Source organism: Eumetopias jubatus, unplaced genomic scaffold, assembly GCF_037043125.1.
Source record: "Eumetopias jubatus isolate StellerSeaLion01/CBP00866 unplaced genomic scaffold, mEumJub1_p1.0 scaffold_7, whole genome shotgun sequence".
Classification (NCBI taxonomy): Eukaryota; Metazoa; Chordata; class Mammalia; order Carnivora; family Otariidae; genus Eumetopias; species Eumetopias jubatus.
In genome coordinates, this window is record NW_028274813.1 from 33608367 (window position 1) to 33623043 (window position 14677).

The window sequence follows — 14677 nt, forward strand, 5'->3', positions numbered from 1 at the left end:
AGATCACTTAATTTCTCTGAGATTCAGTTTCCTAATTTATAAATTGAGGATAATGAAAGTTGCTACCTCCCACAGTGGTTGTGAAGATGAAATGAAATATATATGTAAAGTGCTTAAAACAGTGCCCTGCACTGTCTGCATTAACAAATTGTCCTTATTTTTAAAAAGATTTTATTTATTTGAAAGAGAGAGAGAGAGCAAGCACAAGTAGGGGGGAGGGGCAGAGGGAAAGAGACAAGCAGACTCCCCGCTGAGCAGGGAGCCTGATGCGGGACTCCATCCCAGGACTCTGGGATCGTGACCTGAGCCGAAGGCAGATGCTTCACCAACTGAGCCACCCAGGCACCTGACTTGTCCTTATTTTTTTTCTTATTTTTATCGTGTTCTTTATCATTCGCTCCCTGCATGATTTCATCTGAGTTTGTGGCTTTAAATTCCATCTATACACTGTCAACTTTAAACTGATCTCTAGCCTGAACTTCTGCCTCAAACTCCAGAATCATATAGTTAACTGCTGACTCAATATTTCCATTAGGATTTCTAATGAACTTTACAAATTTAACACATCAGAACTTTTTTTTGTCCAATTTTCTTCATTTCAGTATATGGTGATGCTACCTATTTCAGTTGTTCAGGCTTTCTTTCACACAGCACATCCTTTTATTTCTACCTTTAAAACATACCCAGAATCTAACCACTTCTCGCCAACCCCACTGCTACCACCCTACTCAAAGACATTATCATCTTTTGCCTGGATTACTGCCATAGGCTCTTTCCCACCCATGTTTTCTCTTAATACTACAGCCAGAGTGATTCTGCTAAAATAAAGGTGAAATCAAATCACTGTTGTGTTCAATAGTGTATAGTCCAACATGACCTCCCTGACCTCAACTCTTAACTACTCTTTCCCTTTCTCATTTCATACCAGCCACACTGGTGCTTTTGCTGTTCTTTATATATTCCAACAGCTTCTGCCTCGAAGCCTCTGCATTCACTGTTTCTTATACCTGAAATATCCAATCTCCACATGCCTACTTTCCCTCACTTCCTATAGGTCTCATTTCAAATGTTATCTTATCATCATCACCCATTAGCTCTCATGCCCTACCTCCTAGCACTCCTTACCTCTCTTCCCCAACTTTATTTTTCATTGTAATTATTCACCATCTGACATATTGTATATTTATTATCTCTCTCCCCAAAGTAGAATGTAAACTCCATGAGGGCAAGGACTTTGTCTATTTTATTCATCACTACTTATTTTTACGATTTCCCAGCATCTAAAACAGTATCTGACATATAGATGGTACTCAGTAAATATTTGTTGAAAAATGACTTAATGAAAGAAATAGACATAAGTGGAATAGGGATGAGAAAAGGTCAAAGAAAAACTTCAGTTTTGTCAAATGTTTGGCCTGTAAGTGGCCTGTCTTAGGAATAACTTCTGCCTAAAGATGACTGTTTTTGTTCCTAAGTGGTGGTCTGGGTGGGGAAGGAGGAAGAGAGCATGGCAAATGCAAAGAGAAAAGGGAAAAGAAAACTTCTTGCTCATTACCACCTCCTTTCCATGCTTCATGGTTCATTCCAGCTACTATAATAATCCCTCATTTAATTAATACAGCTGAGAATTAGAAAGCAGAGAGTTCCTTCAAAAGTCAAAATCCATTGCTCTTATATTTTATTCCTGAACTTCCATGAGTCTCTGACAAGCTTAGATATCTTGTTTCTAATTTCTAATAGATTACTATTATATGTGTGACCCTTTAATGGATGTGTCAGTTCAAAGCATACATATCCCGGCCATGAGACAGGGTCAGGGAAGTCAGTCAGGAACGGAGTTTCCAATGGAAATTACAGATCAGATAAAGGAGATAGTTCTAATTAGGAATTTGCAAAAGCTCAGTAGAAACAGACATCTGGGACTTACAAACTTTTTTTCTCGTGGAAAAGTCCTAATCTTTAGAAGGCAAAAATCAGTTTATAAAGACAAATCAGAGCAGTGGTCGTATGGGGTAAGGCTGGGCTGGAGGGAATTAAATGCAAAGTGGTACATGGAAAGTGATTCATTTAAATGAAATCATGTAGGATGTATTTACATCCAGTATGGGGCTTGAACTCATGACCTGGAGATCAAGAGTCCCATGCTCTACTGAGTGAGCCGGCCAGGCACCCTGCATGTTTTTGTTTTATATCTGATTTCTTTCCCTCAATGGGATGTTTCTAAGATTCACTCATGTTTTTGTTGCATTATTTGTTTTCTGTTGTTGGTAGGTAGTATGAATAGACTACATGTATACTGTATGAATATACCACAGCTTGTTGAAACATTCACCTGTTGCTGGGCATTCAGGGTGTTTCCAGATTTGGGCTATTATGAACAAAACTCCTATAACCATTTGTGTACAAGTCTTGTTTTGAACATATGTCTTATGAACATGTTTTAATTTTTCCTGAGTAAATACCTAGAGTAGAATTGTTTGGTCATATGATATGATGTCTTAACTTTATAAGAAACTTCCTGTTTTCCAAAAGGGTTGTACAGGGACCATCATGTATGAAAGATCAAGTTGTTCCACATCGTCCCCTACACTTGTGGTGGTCTGGTACTGCCTCTTGAAGGACTCTGTTACTAGGTCATAATAGTCTTAGTTGTGACTTTCTTCACCACAGAATCAATTTGTTCCAGATAATCTCTCTCAAGGAAATATTTTCTGTTGTAAGACAGCCACCTCCAGATTAGAAACTGTTAGTTTATATATAATCATAACTTAAAAGTGGCCCTAATGGTGATCCCATAGTGGTTGCATGGAAAACTACTTCACTCTTGATTGTGGAAATGGGAAAGAAGTCCTTTTCATCTTTGGAGCAAAGAAAGGAGAAGGAGGAATTCCTTGGGGCTGTGGGCCAAGGGGAATGGGTAGAGGATTTTCCTGTCTAACAGAAATATAATGTGAGTCACATATGTAATTTTGTGAGATCTTATTTCGCAGCTAGTTAAGAAAGTAAAAGGAAACAGATGAAATACATTTATAAATTTTAACTTGATACATCTAAAATATTGTAATTTAAACACATAATCAATATAATTATTGAGATATTTTATTTTTTTCATACTAACTCTTCAAAATCTGCTGTGTATTTTATACTAAAAGTATATCTCAATTCAGATGCTAAATTTTCAGCAGTTGAAGTGAAAAAAATGTAGTCTTACCAAAACAACACATTTAAGTTTAATGCAAAAAATATTCTACACTGCTTCAGTTTTTAAATTAAAATTTAAATCAATTAAAATTAAAAGAGGGGCGCCTGGGTGGCTCAGTTGGTTGAGCGACTGCCTTCAGCTCAAGTCATGATCCTGGAGTCCCGGGATTGAGTCCCCCATTGGGCTCCCTGCTCAGCAAGGAGTCTGCTTCTCCCTCTGACCCTCCCCTCTCTCATGTACTCTCTCTCTCTCTCATTCTCGTTCTCTCAAATAAATAAATAAATCTTTAAAATTAAATTAAATTAAAAGAAATTTAAAATTCAGTTTCTCAGTGGCACTAGCCACATTTCAAGTGCTCACTGGCTACATATACCCAGTTGCTACCATATTGGACCATATATTTCTAGAGGTTTGTCTGTGGGACAAGAAGGAGGAGATGGAGAGGTGAGATGTATTCCTTGTTGCAACTCATGTGACAGTAGAAATACCAGTACTGGGCGCCTGGGTGGCTCAGTTGGTTAAGCGACTGCCTTTGGCTCAGGTCATGATCCTGGAGTCCCAGGATCAAGTCCCACATCGGGCTCCCTGCTCAGCAAGGAGTCTGCTTCTCCCTCTGACCCTCCCCCCTCTCATGTGCTCTCTCTCTCATTCTCTCTCTCAAATAAATAAATAAAAAATCTTAAAAAAAAGAAGTAGAGAAAAGAAAGATTAAAAAAAAAAGAAATACCAGTACTATATGCTATTCGTGTGAAATCTGAGATAGATAGATAGATATCTTTTTTCCCTGGTTGCATGATTTTGAACAAATAACCTCTGTAAGCTCCACTTTCACCATCTGTCCATAAAACAGGAAAATAATAATAACCCTCAGATTGTTGTGAAGATGGAGAAGGCATGCAAAGCCCATGGGAGAATGACTGGCAGTGTTTTGAAAAGGACTAAGTAGTGGCTTTTAAAAATCCAAATTATTCTTTGGATGGGGACTGTCTATAGTTCTTTTTCTATATTTAAAGGAATGGAAGTTTTTAAAAACCTGTTTGGAAGTGGCATTCATTGATTCAGCAAATACTGTCTCTCAGGCCAGATGTTCAACATTTAAAACCCAGAGACAGAAAGAACATGGTCCCCGCCTTCAAGAACCTCATAGTGCTTAATGGTAGAAACAACACAGCGTTGGGCTAATGTCCAAGTGAGGAAAGTGAAACCAAAAAGAGCAACAAATTTATCCAACAACCCCAAAGAAAAGAAGCCCTACAGAAAAAATTGAGTTTATGAATTGAAAACCTTAATAGTTCTATTTCTCTACCTTCCTTTAAAATTGATATCCACAATTATAATAACCAAGATTTAAGAAGTTAGATTGGCATGAATTTAAATGCTCAATGATTGATTAGTAGTAGCCTTTATTTCTGCCACATGGAAGACACTGCTTGGTTCTTCTCTTGTGTTGGTAGTTATTTCTTGAGCCATGCTTGTGTTTTAGTTTAGTAGTTTGTATTTATCTGACAAAAAAAAAAAGATGGAAAAGTCACTTCAATTCAAAGGTCTAAAATACAGCACATTTTAAAAGTTATTATTGTTAAGTATAAAACATTAAAAAATTAAATATGAGTAAAATAAGTGATCGAAATAAGCAAAATTGCATTTTTTAATATAGTTTCTCTTCTTAATCTAACAATAAAGATCCTCTGGACAGATAAGATCTCATTTTTGAAATCTAGAGGTTGAAGTGATGTTAAAGAAACCTCCTTAATTTCTTAAAATTTTTGTTTTTAAAAGTTATTTCTGGGGTACCTGGCTTGCTCAGTAGGTTGGGCATCTGCCTTGGGCTCTGGTCATGGTCTCCAGGTCCTTGGATTCAGGCCTGCATCAGGCTCCCTGCTCAGTGGGGAGTCTGCTTCTCCCTCTGCCTCTGCTCCTCCCCCTCCTCATGTGCGCACTCTCTCTCAAATAAATACAATCTTAAAAGATAAATAAAAGCCATTTCTACCCATGTAAGAATCTAATGAATCAAGATGTCAAGATTAAAATTATGGGCTTTTAGTCTTTAAAATTTATAGATGGGTCACTGAATTATTTACAAGTCCTTAATCTGTCCTAAACTGCATCCCAAAATAAGCCATATGTATATATTTACATACACATGATATATGCTCATTGTAAATAAGGGGCCAAGTAACTTTCACATTTCAGTTGTGATAATATGAAGCCTTTGTCAGTAACAAAATTTTTTCACCATTAAAAAAAAACTACCTACTTTTTCTTATATATTGGCAATTCACAATTTAAATATTTGGGAGCCACTTTTTAAATTTCAGAAGCCAAGATTTAAATATGGTAGGTATATTATTATTTCTGCTTTTCTTTGCATTTGCCACTCTCTTAATAAAACCCTAATATTTGATATTTCATTGTTATAGAATAATATATCCATCAAAGGATGAAATCATTGTAGAATATTGAGCTCTCTTCTAATGAATTTCTCTTTCTAAATTCTGTAATATATTGAGAAATGACAGGACTTGGGACTTGCCTAGGTGGACGGAGGTCCCAGCACGCATTACCCTGAGTGCCACTCTGTCACTGTCCACCACCACCACGGGACAATATTATTGGGGGGAGAGGGAAAGAAATGACAAAAGAACAGGCACAGACTGAGGAGTGTGTGGAGAGACCAGGGGATTATCGTGCATGGACTTTTGTTATCTTTTGGCCACTCTGTCTTCCTCTGGCGCAATACCTCTGGCCCATGGTGTGCATCTGGGTGAGTTCCTGTTAACAAAATAAGTGCCCAAGTGCTAAGCTGACTTTGGTGGCAGAGTGACACAGAAGGGTGGGCACCTCAGTTCCAATAGCGGAGCCCTGACGAGGTATGGCCAAGTGGTTCCTGCCAAGAGTATGAGGAGGGAGCAAACAGGAAGAGTAGGAATGAGAATGACCGAATCACGTGTCAAAGCAGCAGCAAGCAATTCTCTTCAGGTGCCTCACCTGACACTCCCTCTAATCCATGTGCTGACATTACATTTTGACCCTTGAAGAATTCTAGGGTGGAAACCACAACAAACTTTCAACATCCCATTCCACCTCTATTGTTACTACAATAGAAGTAATAAGATTCCATGTTCAAAGAGTCAATTTGTTGACAACTTTTTGTGCAAGTGTCACATCTGTCCTTTATAGCTATAGCGACTTATACTTGTAAAAAAAATTACCTTTTGGTTGTCTTACATGTTTTTTCCATTGGCCTTTTCTTTTTCTGTTTTACTTTCCTTTCCTCACATCCATTCCCCTGAGAAAAGGGGAGACAGATGAGGCATGAGATTGAGGGAAGTAGATTTGACATGAGGGGAGGGAGCCAGAGGGCAAAAGAAAAATAGTGGGAAAAGTGGAAGAGAGAGAGGGAAGTGAGGAAGAAAAAAGAAAGCCAGAAGCAGGAGAGAAAAAAAGCACAGAAGGAGAGACAACTTAATTTGGTCTTAAATTAAAAAATGCCTTTATTCTTTCCAATGGAGCCCATTGTTAAATTTCACAAACAGCTTCTCTTTTAGGGTCCTCCCACCCTTTCTCTTTTTAGACCGGGTTTCATAAGTAGAGACTGAACCTGGCTGCTTAGGATTGCAAGGAATTTGATTTGCAATAGTTCAGAGGAAGGTGGAAAAGAAAGATGGGTTTGGATGAAGGGGACATGCCCAGGATTTCGTAAGCAATTTTCCCCTCTCTTCCTTCTTAGCTCTCTATCCTTTGTCTAATTGCCTACCATCCTGGGAAAATCCCGTAGGACCATAGGTAAGTCCAAGTTTGGGCTCCCCATAAAGAGATCAGCAGAGCTAAGGACAGTAAAACCTAGATAGATAAGAAATTAAAAGCTAAGAAAAGGGAGAGATGGACCCAGATCCAGAGAGACAGTGTCCGTCTGGGCTCTGCCCTGTAGACTTGTTATAAAAACAGTACATGTGAAGTGCCACTTTACCAAGCCTTACTCAGAAAGGAGGAGAGTGTCACACTGCTGAGAGGTTTGAGACATGAATAAGAGACTATGGTCCCCAGGCAGTATGGTCCCGGAGTTGGGTGAACGTGAACTTGACCAGGGTTTTGTTTAATTGCAGTGGGGAGCAGTTCCTAGTTTCTGCTGCCTAGAATAGAAATCAGATTCATCGACTCATTTTTCATCTACATTCAGTCTAAATTCAATGGGACAAGGGACTAAGATTCTAATCTTTGCTCTTCTTGGGGTAAGAAGTGTAAAATGTGAGTAAGTACCAAAGGGGGGAAAAGTGATTCAGAGGAGTGTGGAAACGGGGAAGGAAATGCCAATCAGAGGGAAAATGGAAAAACTATGTAAGCCTAAGTCAGAAAACATGGGAAGACAGAGAGAGAAGTGGGAAGAATGAGAAAGTATGTGAAAGAAAACAAACGGGGAAAATAATTAATACTTTGTGACAACTGCAAGCCAAATTTGTATATTGTACCACCCTTGTGATTTAACAAGCTGAGAGTGGAACTCGGCTGCATGATGGCTGTATCTTTGCTGAGCTCCTGATTTCCAGAGCCCCATTCAAGCTGTTGCTGAATTTATAAAGATGGGCCACCAGGCCCATCAGCTTATGACATCATAGCAGCTGAAAGGGCCTTGAGACACCAAACACGCCTGCTTCAATTCCTCACCCATATGCACATATATTTGATAGTTGAAGAAGCTTGAGGTCCAGAGACTTTAAATGACATATCCGTGGAACAGAGGAAGTGCAATTTAGAACTCAAACCTGGGACTTTTCATTCTAGGTGCAGTATTTAAAAGCTGGTTTCTTCATCGTTTCCTTGCAGATTTCCTGGAATTCATTTTCCCAGCTTGCGTCATGGACTCATTACCTCCTAGCTATGTTGTCTCCCAAACTCTGTCATCGTCTGGTTAGTTTTGCTTTGTTTTTTGTCTCTTGTCCCCACTGGTAGTCAGTCAATGAGTCTTGTTAACTACGTATTCAAGTCCTTGTTGCCCTCTGATTTCTCTTCACCGGGTTAATGACTTGGGCACCTTTCATCCTGGACTATTCTTTTATTTATTTTTTTAAAGATTTTATTTATTCATTTGAGACACAGAGAGAGAGAGAGAGAGCATGAGCAGGGGGCGAAATAGAGGGAGAGGGAGAAGCAGGCTTCCTGCAGAGCAGGGAGCCCGATGCAGGGCTCGATCCCAGGACCCTGGGATCAGGACCTGAGCCGAAGGCAGAACGACTGAGCCACCCAGGCGCCCCCACCCTGGACTATTCTAATGACTTCCTATCTGTAGCCTCCTCTAGCTCTCTTAGAGATCGCAGTCGGAGTAATCATTCCCAAATACATCACTAATTTTGTTAGTTCTGGTTTTCAGTGGCTCCTCCTTAGTTACCAAACTGTACTATCCAAACTCCCCAGCATGGCCCGAGACTTCCGTAATCTGGCCCTGCTTTGCTTTCCAGCTCCATCTCTCACTGTTCCTAAATGGGATTAAGCCTAGCACTGTCCCATTCTTTGATTTCGCTCACACTATACCCTAGATCCAGGATATTCTTATTTCCCCTTCCCTAACTCAAAGACTGCCCCCTTCCTTCATAAATCTTTCATGATTTTCTCTCGAGCCAAAACTAGGTTCTCCACTTCTTTCTTTTATTAAAGCACCCATAAGATTCCACTTTATATTATTTGTGCCCATGTCTTGAGGCCAGGCAATGTCCTGTTATCTATTTTTAATCTCTCTACAGTGCCTCAAATATAATATAAATGCTTGTTCATTTGAACAAAATTGAGTTTGTGCCAGAAGACAGGTGAAAGAATCAGTCATATATAGAATGAAACTAAATCTATCAACATCCTACATTAACTTTAAATTCCCAAGGCTTAACTAACCAGTGCTTCAGAATGGCTGTTATATGCTTTTGTACAAATTATATGCTAACATAGTAATTAGCTATTAGTGATAAGACTGCTGCATGATTTATCCTCACTTTTAAAAGAGAAAAATGTTGGCCTGTTGGAAATCTCTGGAATTTCTATCAATTTACTGTGATTTCTTTTTGAAATAAAATTTGGAGTAGAAATTGATAGGTAAAAATTCTATATACTGCAAAGGAGATTTTGTATTTTTCTTCTAAACTACAATGGCATTTCCCTACAGTGTCCTCCTCAGGTTCAGTACTATAGATTGGACTATAGGTAAAAACCACATTTCATTGAAGTTCTTCAGGTACTTTAGGACCTTAAGCCCAGTGGGAAGGTCTACAGACAAAAGTCCCACTTATATAAACACCTATCTTCAAATTGTTTGGTTTTTTTTGGTAAGACTCTTGAAAGTGTGACTAAGAATTGCCTTCACGTGGTCTTGGTTTTTAAAATAGAAATATTTTTTTTCTTTTCATTTAAGTCCAGTGAAATGTGCGCCTCTGTTCCTTTCATGTGTTCTCTGATGCACATGACTGGAGCTGAGGTCCATCCACCACCACCCCCCCCCCCCACTTAGACAGTAGCTGAGAGGTGGGTCAGCAGCAAACAAGGGGACACAATGTCCACTGGTGCCTATATGACAACTCCCATGTCAAAACTTGTTGTTAAGAAGTAAAAAGATCCTGAGTCGTGGGAAGAGGTAAGGAAGCAGAAGCCGAAGATGCAAGTAAGAAGAAAAGAGGGGTCAGATGATCTTAGATTTACCAAGAAATGTAATTGTACACCACTCCCCTTCCAAATCAGCAAGGAGTAAAGGCCCTGTGATTTGGGTTCTGCTTGCAGAGCTGGCCTGGGAGTGGTTCCTGCCCAGTGAGTCGGATTCAGTACTCTACCAGCACAGAAAAAATGCCAAGATGCCTACTACTTGAAAGCTAGTGTGTGGACAGGCTTTGAGGAAGAGTTCCTACACGGTGGGACTCAGAGTGGAGCAAAGGGAACGCATCAAAAGAGCTAGCTGCATTCCTTTGCTCTTAACTACTCTGTTCCCAGGCGCAGAGGTGACCACCAGATACCAGAGATCACAAACAAATGTAGTGGGATTCGTTCCATACCTGAGGTGACTGAATCAGTTCTCATGCTCCTGTAAAAACAAACAGCACGTTTCAAAATGTTGCCAGCGTAACCACAAATATTTAGAAGAGAATGACTAGGTATGAGATAACTGGCCACTCTCTGCACGCTTTGTAGGTAGTAATGAAACATGTTTAGCAAGCCTAGGGTATTATATAATAACACATTTTAGAGTAAAATTACCTACATTTCTGTTAACATGCAAGCTATCCAAACTTTAAAAGCCATAAAAGTGACTAGTATATAATAACATATAATCTATTTTTATTTTATCTATCACCTGTCACTCTGTGAGGCTGTGGGCATCACCATCCTACTGCCTCTCCAGTGTCTGAAAACTCATTTGGGGCTGAGACTGAGCTAATTGCTGCTGCCCAGGGGCTTGTGTAGAGTCCCTTGTGTTGGGAATATAGGCTCTCATAGAGACATGGGAGGGATTCTGGGTGCCTGGCGTTAGAAGGTGCCCACCTCTGCTGGCTTCTTCATCACAATCTCTATGGCCCTGATGCGGGCAACAGGGCTAGGAAATTTTGCAGGCAAATAACATGCCCAAGTATTTGCCCAGGTAACTGCATTTCTTATAGTTTACTGGCTCAGATAGGAGGCTAGCTGTCAGTTTTTCAGATCATTTCACTTTCAAAAATGCTTTTGGATAAAGAAGGTTTCTGCATTCCTGATTTTTAAAATTAATAACAATAATTAAAATACTTATTTTCTTAACCTCATTGGCATGCTGAAACATAAACTTCAGTCACTTAATTTTCACCAAATCTTTGTTTCTTGGCTACATTTTCAAAAATTTTTTGGAAGCATTGCGGTTTGAGTAAAAGAAAGCACTTGGGAAGAATAATTACCCTCAGACAATAGCTTCCCAGATAAATGTATAGAGACATAATTATGATCCGTTTTAAGGTGTCTGGCAAAGAAATCCCAGGTGGAGGTCTACAATGGATCTTTCTGAAACAGAGGTTAAATTAATAATTTTCTAAGAAGTTTGCAAATAAATGCTCACGTAGCCTTCACCAAATAGGTCTGGTGATTTACATGAAGGTTGAGCTTAGTGATAAAAGTTTTTAAGAGACTGAGAAATATTGAGTAAATGTACTTTAAAAAATAGGTGCAAATTAAAATGAAGCCTGACATTATCCTCTTTAAAACAAAGGGAAGGGGGGCGCCTGGGTGGCTCAGTCGTTCCTTAAGCATCTGCCTTCAGCTCAGGTCATGATCCCAGGGTCCTGGGATCAAACCCCACATTGGGCTCCCTGCTGAGCGGGGAGTCTGCTTCTCCTTCTCCCTCTGTCTGCTGCTCTCCCTGCTTGTTCTCTCTCTCTCAAATAAATAAAATCTTAAAAAAAAAGAAATTTATAAAAAATAAATAAAACGAAGGGAAGAGTCAATAGTAGCACTATGATCAAGGTATGAGAAGGAATATAAATGATTCATACAGTAAATCCCTCACTTTTAAAGGAACTAAAGTGACATTGGAGACATCTCCATAGTCTTTCACTCATTTAGATTGAAATTGCTCAATTTACATTTTAAAGACTAATAAATCTGAGGGCAAAATATTCAACAAGGTCATCCTTTAATTTTTTTTTTTCATTTTCCCAAAGTACATGGTTATAAAATGTCACTGAAATCCCTGGTCTTGGAGAAGAAAAATAGATAGAACTTACTTATCACTCTCACAGGATATTGACTTAACCCTACAAACGTCCCAGGAATAAACTGAATTCCATTCTGTTCTTAGATATAACATCTTTCATTCATATTGAACATTCTCAAATTAGGCTTTAGCTAGTAATTATGTTCCAGATGCAAATATGCAATAAAAAAGAATCCATCCTTGATTAAGTTGAGCTTAATAGGATTGCTTGGAACCAAAATTTGTTTTTTGCTTTGTTTTTCTTTTTCTTTGTTTCTTCCTAGTAGACTCAGCAGATGAATGATACAGGAAGCTGACAGACAGAAGGGCACAGGGCCTTGAAGAATCTGGGATTTGCTAACCTTCAAGATCCCTTTTATCTTTAAAATTCTTTGATGTTTGCCATTTATATAGGAATTCATTTTCTCATTGCTTCTAATTGTGATCATAATAGACTAACAAAACATTGTACCTACAGAGCATTTTACATCCTAAAAATTTAAGTTATCCTTACAATTTTTAATATTTAGAAAGCTATTACAAGCTAATCTAATGAGGATTTTTTTTTGGGTAGTGAGACTATTTGTGTGTAATGGTGGGTACATGTCACTGTATGTGTCAAAACCCAGAGAACTGTGCAACATAAAGAGTGAACCTTAAACTAGGAACTATAGTTAATGATAATGTATCAATGTTGCTTATTAATTGTAACAAATGTGCCACACTAATGCAAGGTGTTAATAATAGGGAAAATTGGACGTAGGGGGGAGAGTGAGGAGGTGGCAGAGGGGTGGGTATATGGAGCTCTATGTACTAGTTGCTCAATTTTCTGTAAATCTAAAACTATAAAAAAAGTAAAGCCTATTACTTTTATAAAGTTTTTTTTAAATGCACTAAAAGCTAATCTCATGCTTTAGGGCATTTATTATGTGCAAAAGGGCAAGGAAAGAAGAAGGTGAAATGACGTAAACAGTTAACTTCGTGAGATTTTGAATTGTGTTTCTGAAGCCTTAGATAAGGGCAGGTCATAGAATTGGAGACATATGGATGAAAAAAAACAGAAGGAAGACATCAGAGTGATCAGGCCTGATCAATTATTATTTAGAATACATTGCTAAATTGAATGGATTCATTTTTTATCTAGTTTTTTAGAGATCTTATGCTTTTCTGTGAAAGCCATACTCATGCGTGGTAGTGAAATACGTTTCCTACTGAGTGGCACCTGTTTCTATCCCCTCCTTCTTATATTCCTTTCGCCTGTCCATAATTACCTGTCCATAATTACTTGGACTGATGGTTGATATTTCCATCTCCCTTCCTTACTCTGTCTCCTGGTTTTTTCTTTGTCTTTGTCCTTCTTTCTCCTCTAACACATCAGACTGACCAATTAGCCCTTCTGGCCATTGTTTAGTTCCCCAAAAGAATTCAGTGGTTGTTACCATCAAGAAATAATAGATCAGTGTTCTGGGGGATATTATTTCAGCTACTTCTCCACCCTCAATCCAAAGCAGGATAATTTCTTGAACATTGAACCAATCATTTATTTATTTATTTTCTTTTTTTTAATCCAAATTTCAGAGCTCCTGGTCATATAGGAAAAGTTCCTGAAGAAGGCTCCCTTGAGTTTGAACCAATAGTTCTTACTCTGGCTATAAAAAGGAATACTTATTTTGGCTATGGGACCCCAGGAGAAGTCCTCATGAGAGAGTAATTCTTGCTAAACTCTCCTTTGTGTCTAGGACTGGCTTCTCATAAGGCAATGGTTCTCAGACTTGAATGTGCATTAGAACCACTTGGATGTCTATTATAACACAGAAGGCCAGAGTTTAAGATTTAGGAGGATGAGATGGACCCAAGAATTTACATTTCTAACAAGTTCCCGGGTGATGATGCTAACCAACCACACATTGAGAATCATTGGCATAGAAGCCCTAGATATTAATGCTTTGTTTGAGCAGACAGCCAAAATTGTTGAAATCATTATCCTGGAATGTGTTGGCACTTGGATCTAGAGGCTCTAGAATTTCCAGAATTGTGGCAGTCCAGAAGTGAAAGCAAACATTGCTCTGATTTCAAGGGCTCTGGTTCTCCTAAGGATCACCCATATTCCTTTGCTTTTTTTGACCCCTCCTTAGCCAGGAAAAAAGGTTAAAAAGGAAGCCAGCTTTGAGTAATTAATCCTCAGTTGCTTAAGATATTTTTTGAGTAAGGGTTTCTTGTTTTATTTATTTATTTATTTATTTTGTTTTTGAGACAGAATAGCCAACTTTCTTTTATCTACACCATTGGAAATGAATAATTAGTGACAATAGTGATCATTTACTGAGCATCTAATAAGTCTATTTCTCAGGACCCTACAACATACTCAGGTGTATTAACTGTTTCCATTCCATTCCACTCCTTTAAGGAATCTCCAGAACATACTTATATTTGACTTCTCCATATGTTCTGTCATTTATTTTAGCAGTAGATTAAAATTACATATGTAACACAAATGGGACTTGATCCCTGGCAGGAGAATGTCTGAAGTCTATCCAGGACAAATGGCCTGATGTGTGTTTTTGAGAAGTTTCTAGGGAGAAAGATTCTACAACCTCCAGAAATAAGTTCTGTTGTTTATTAATATCTAATCAATGATATCCATTAATTATTTTTTATTGATTGGTTATCTGCTATATTGTTTTACTATGTAATCAAATTTTCTTTGTGTTTAGTTACAATAATTTTCACTTTAAAACCACACAGCGAGAGAGGGAACACAAGCAGGGGGAGTGGGAGAAGGA

General features: G+C 38.5%; 1 protein-coding gene across 1 annotated transcript in view; it reads right to left on the bottom strand.

The window, feature by feature from the left end:
* GARIN2 (golgi associated RAB2 interactor family member 2) overlaps window positions 1–14677 on the bottom strand; it is a 29843-nt gene that overhangs the window by 3396 nt on the left and 11770 nt on the right. The window contains exon 5 of the mRNA XM_088025161.1: window positions 10158–10259. Coding sequence (XP_087881287.1) covers window positions 10158–10259 — 102 coding nt within the window. The remainder of the gene's footprint in view (window positions 1–10157; window positions 10260–14677) is intronic.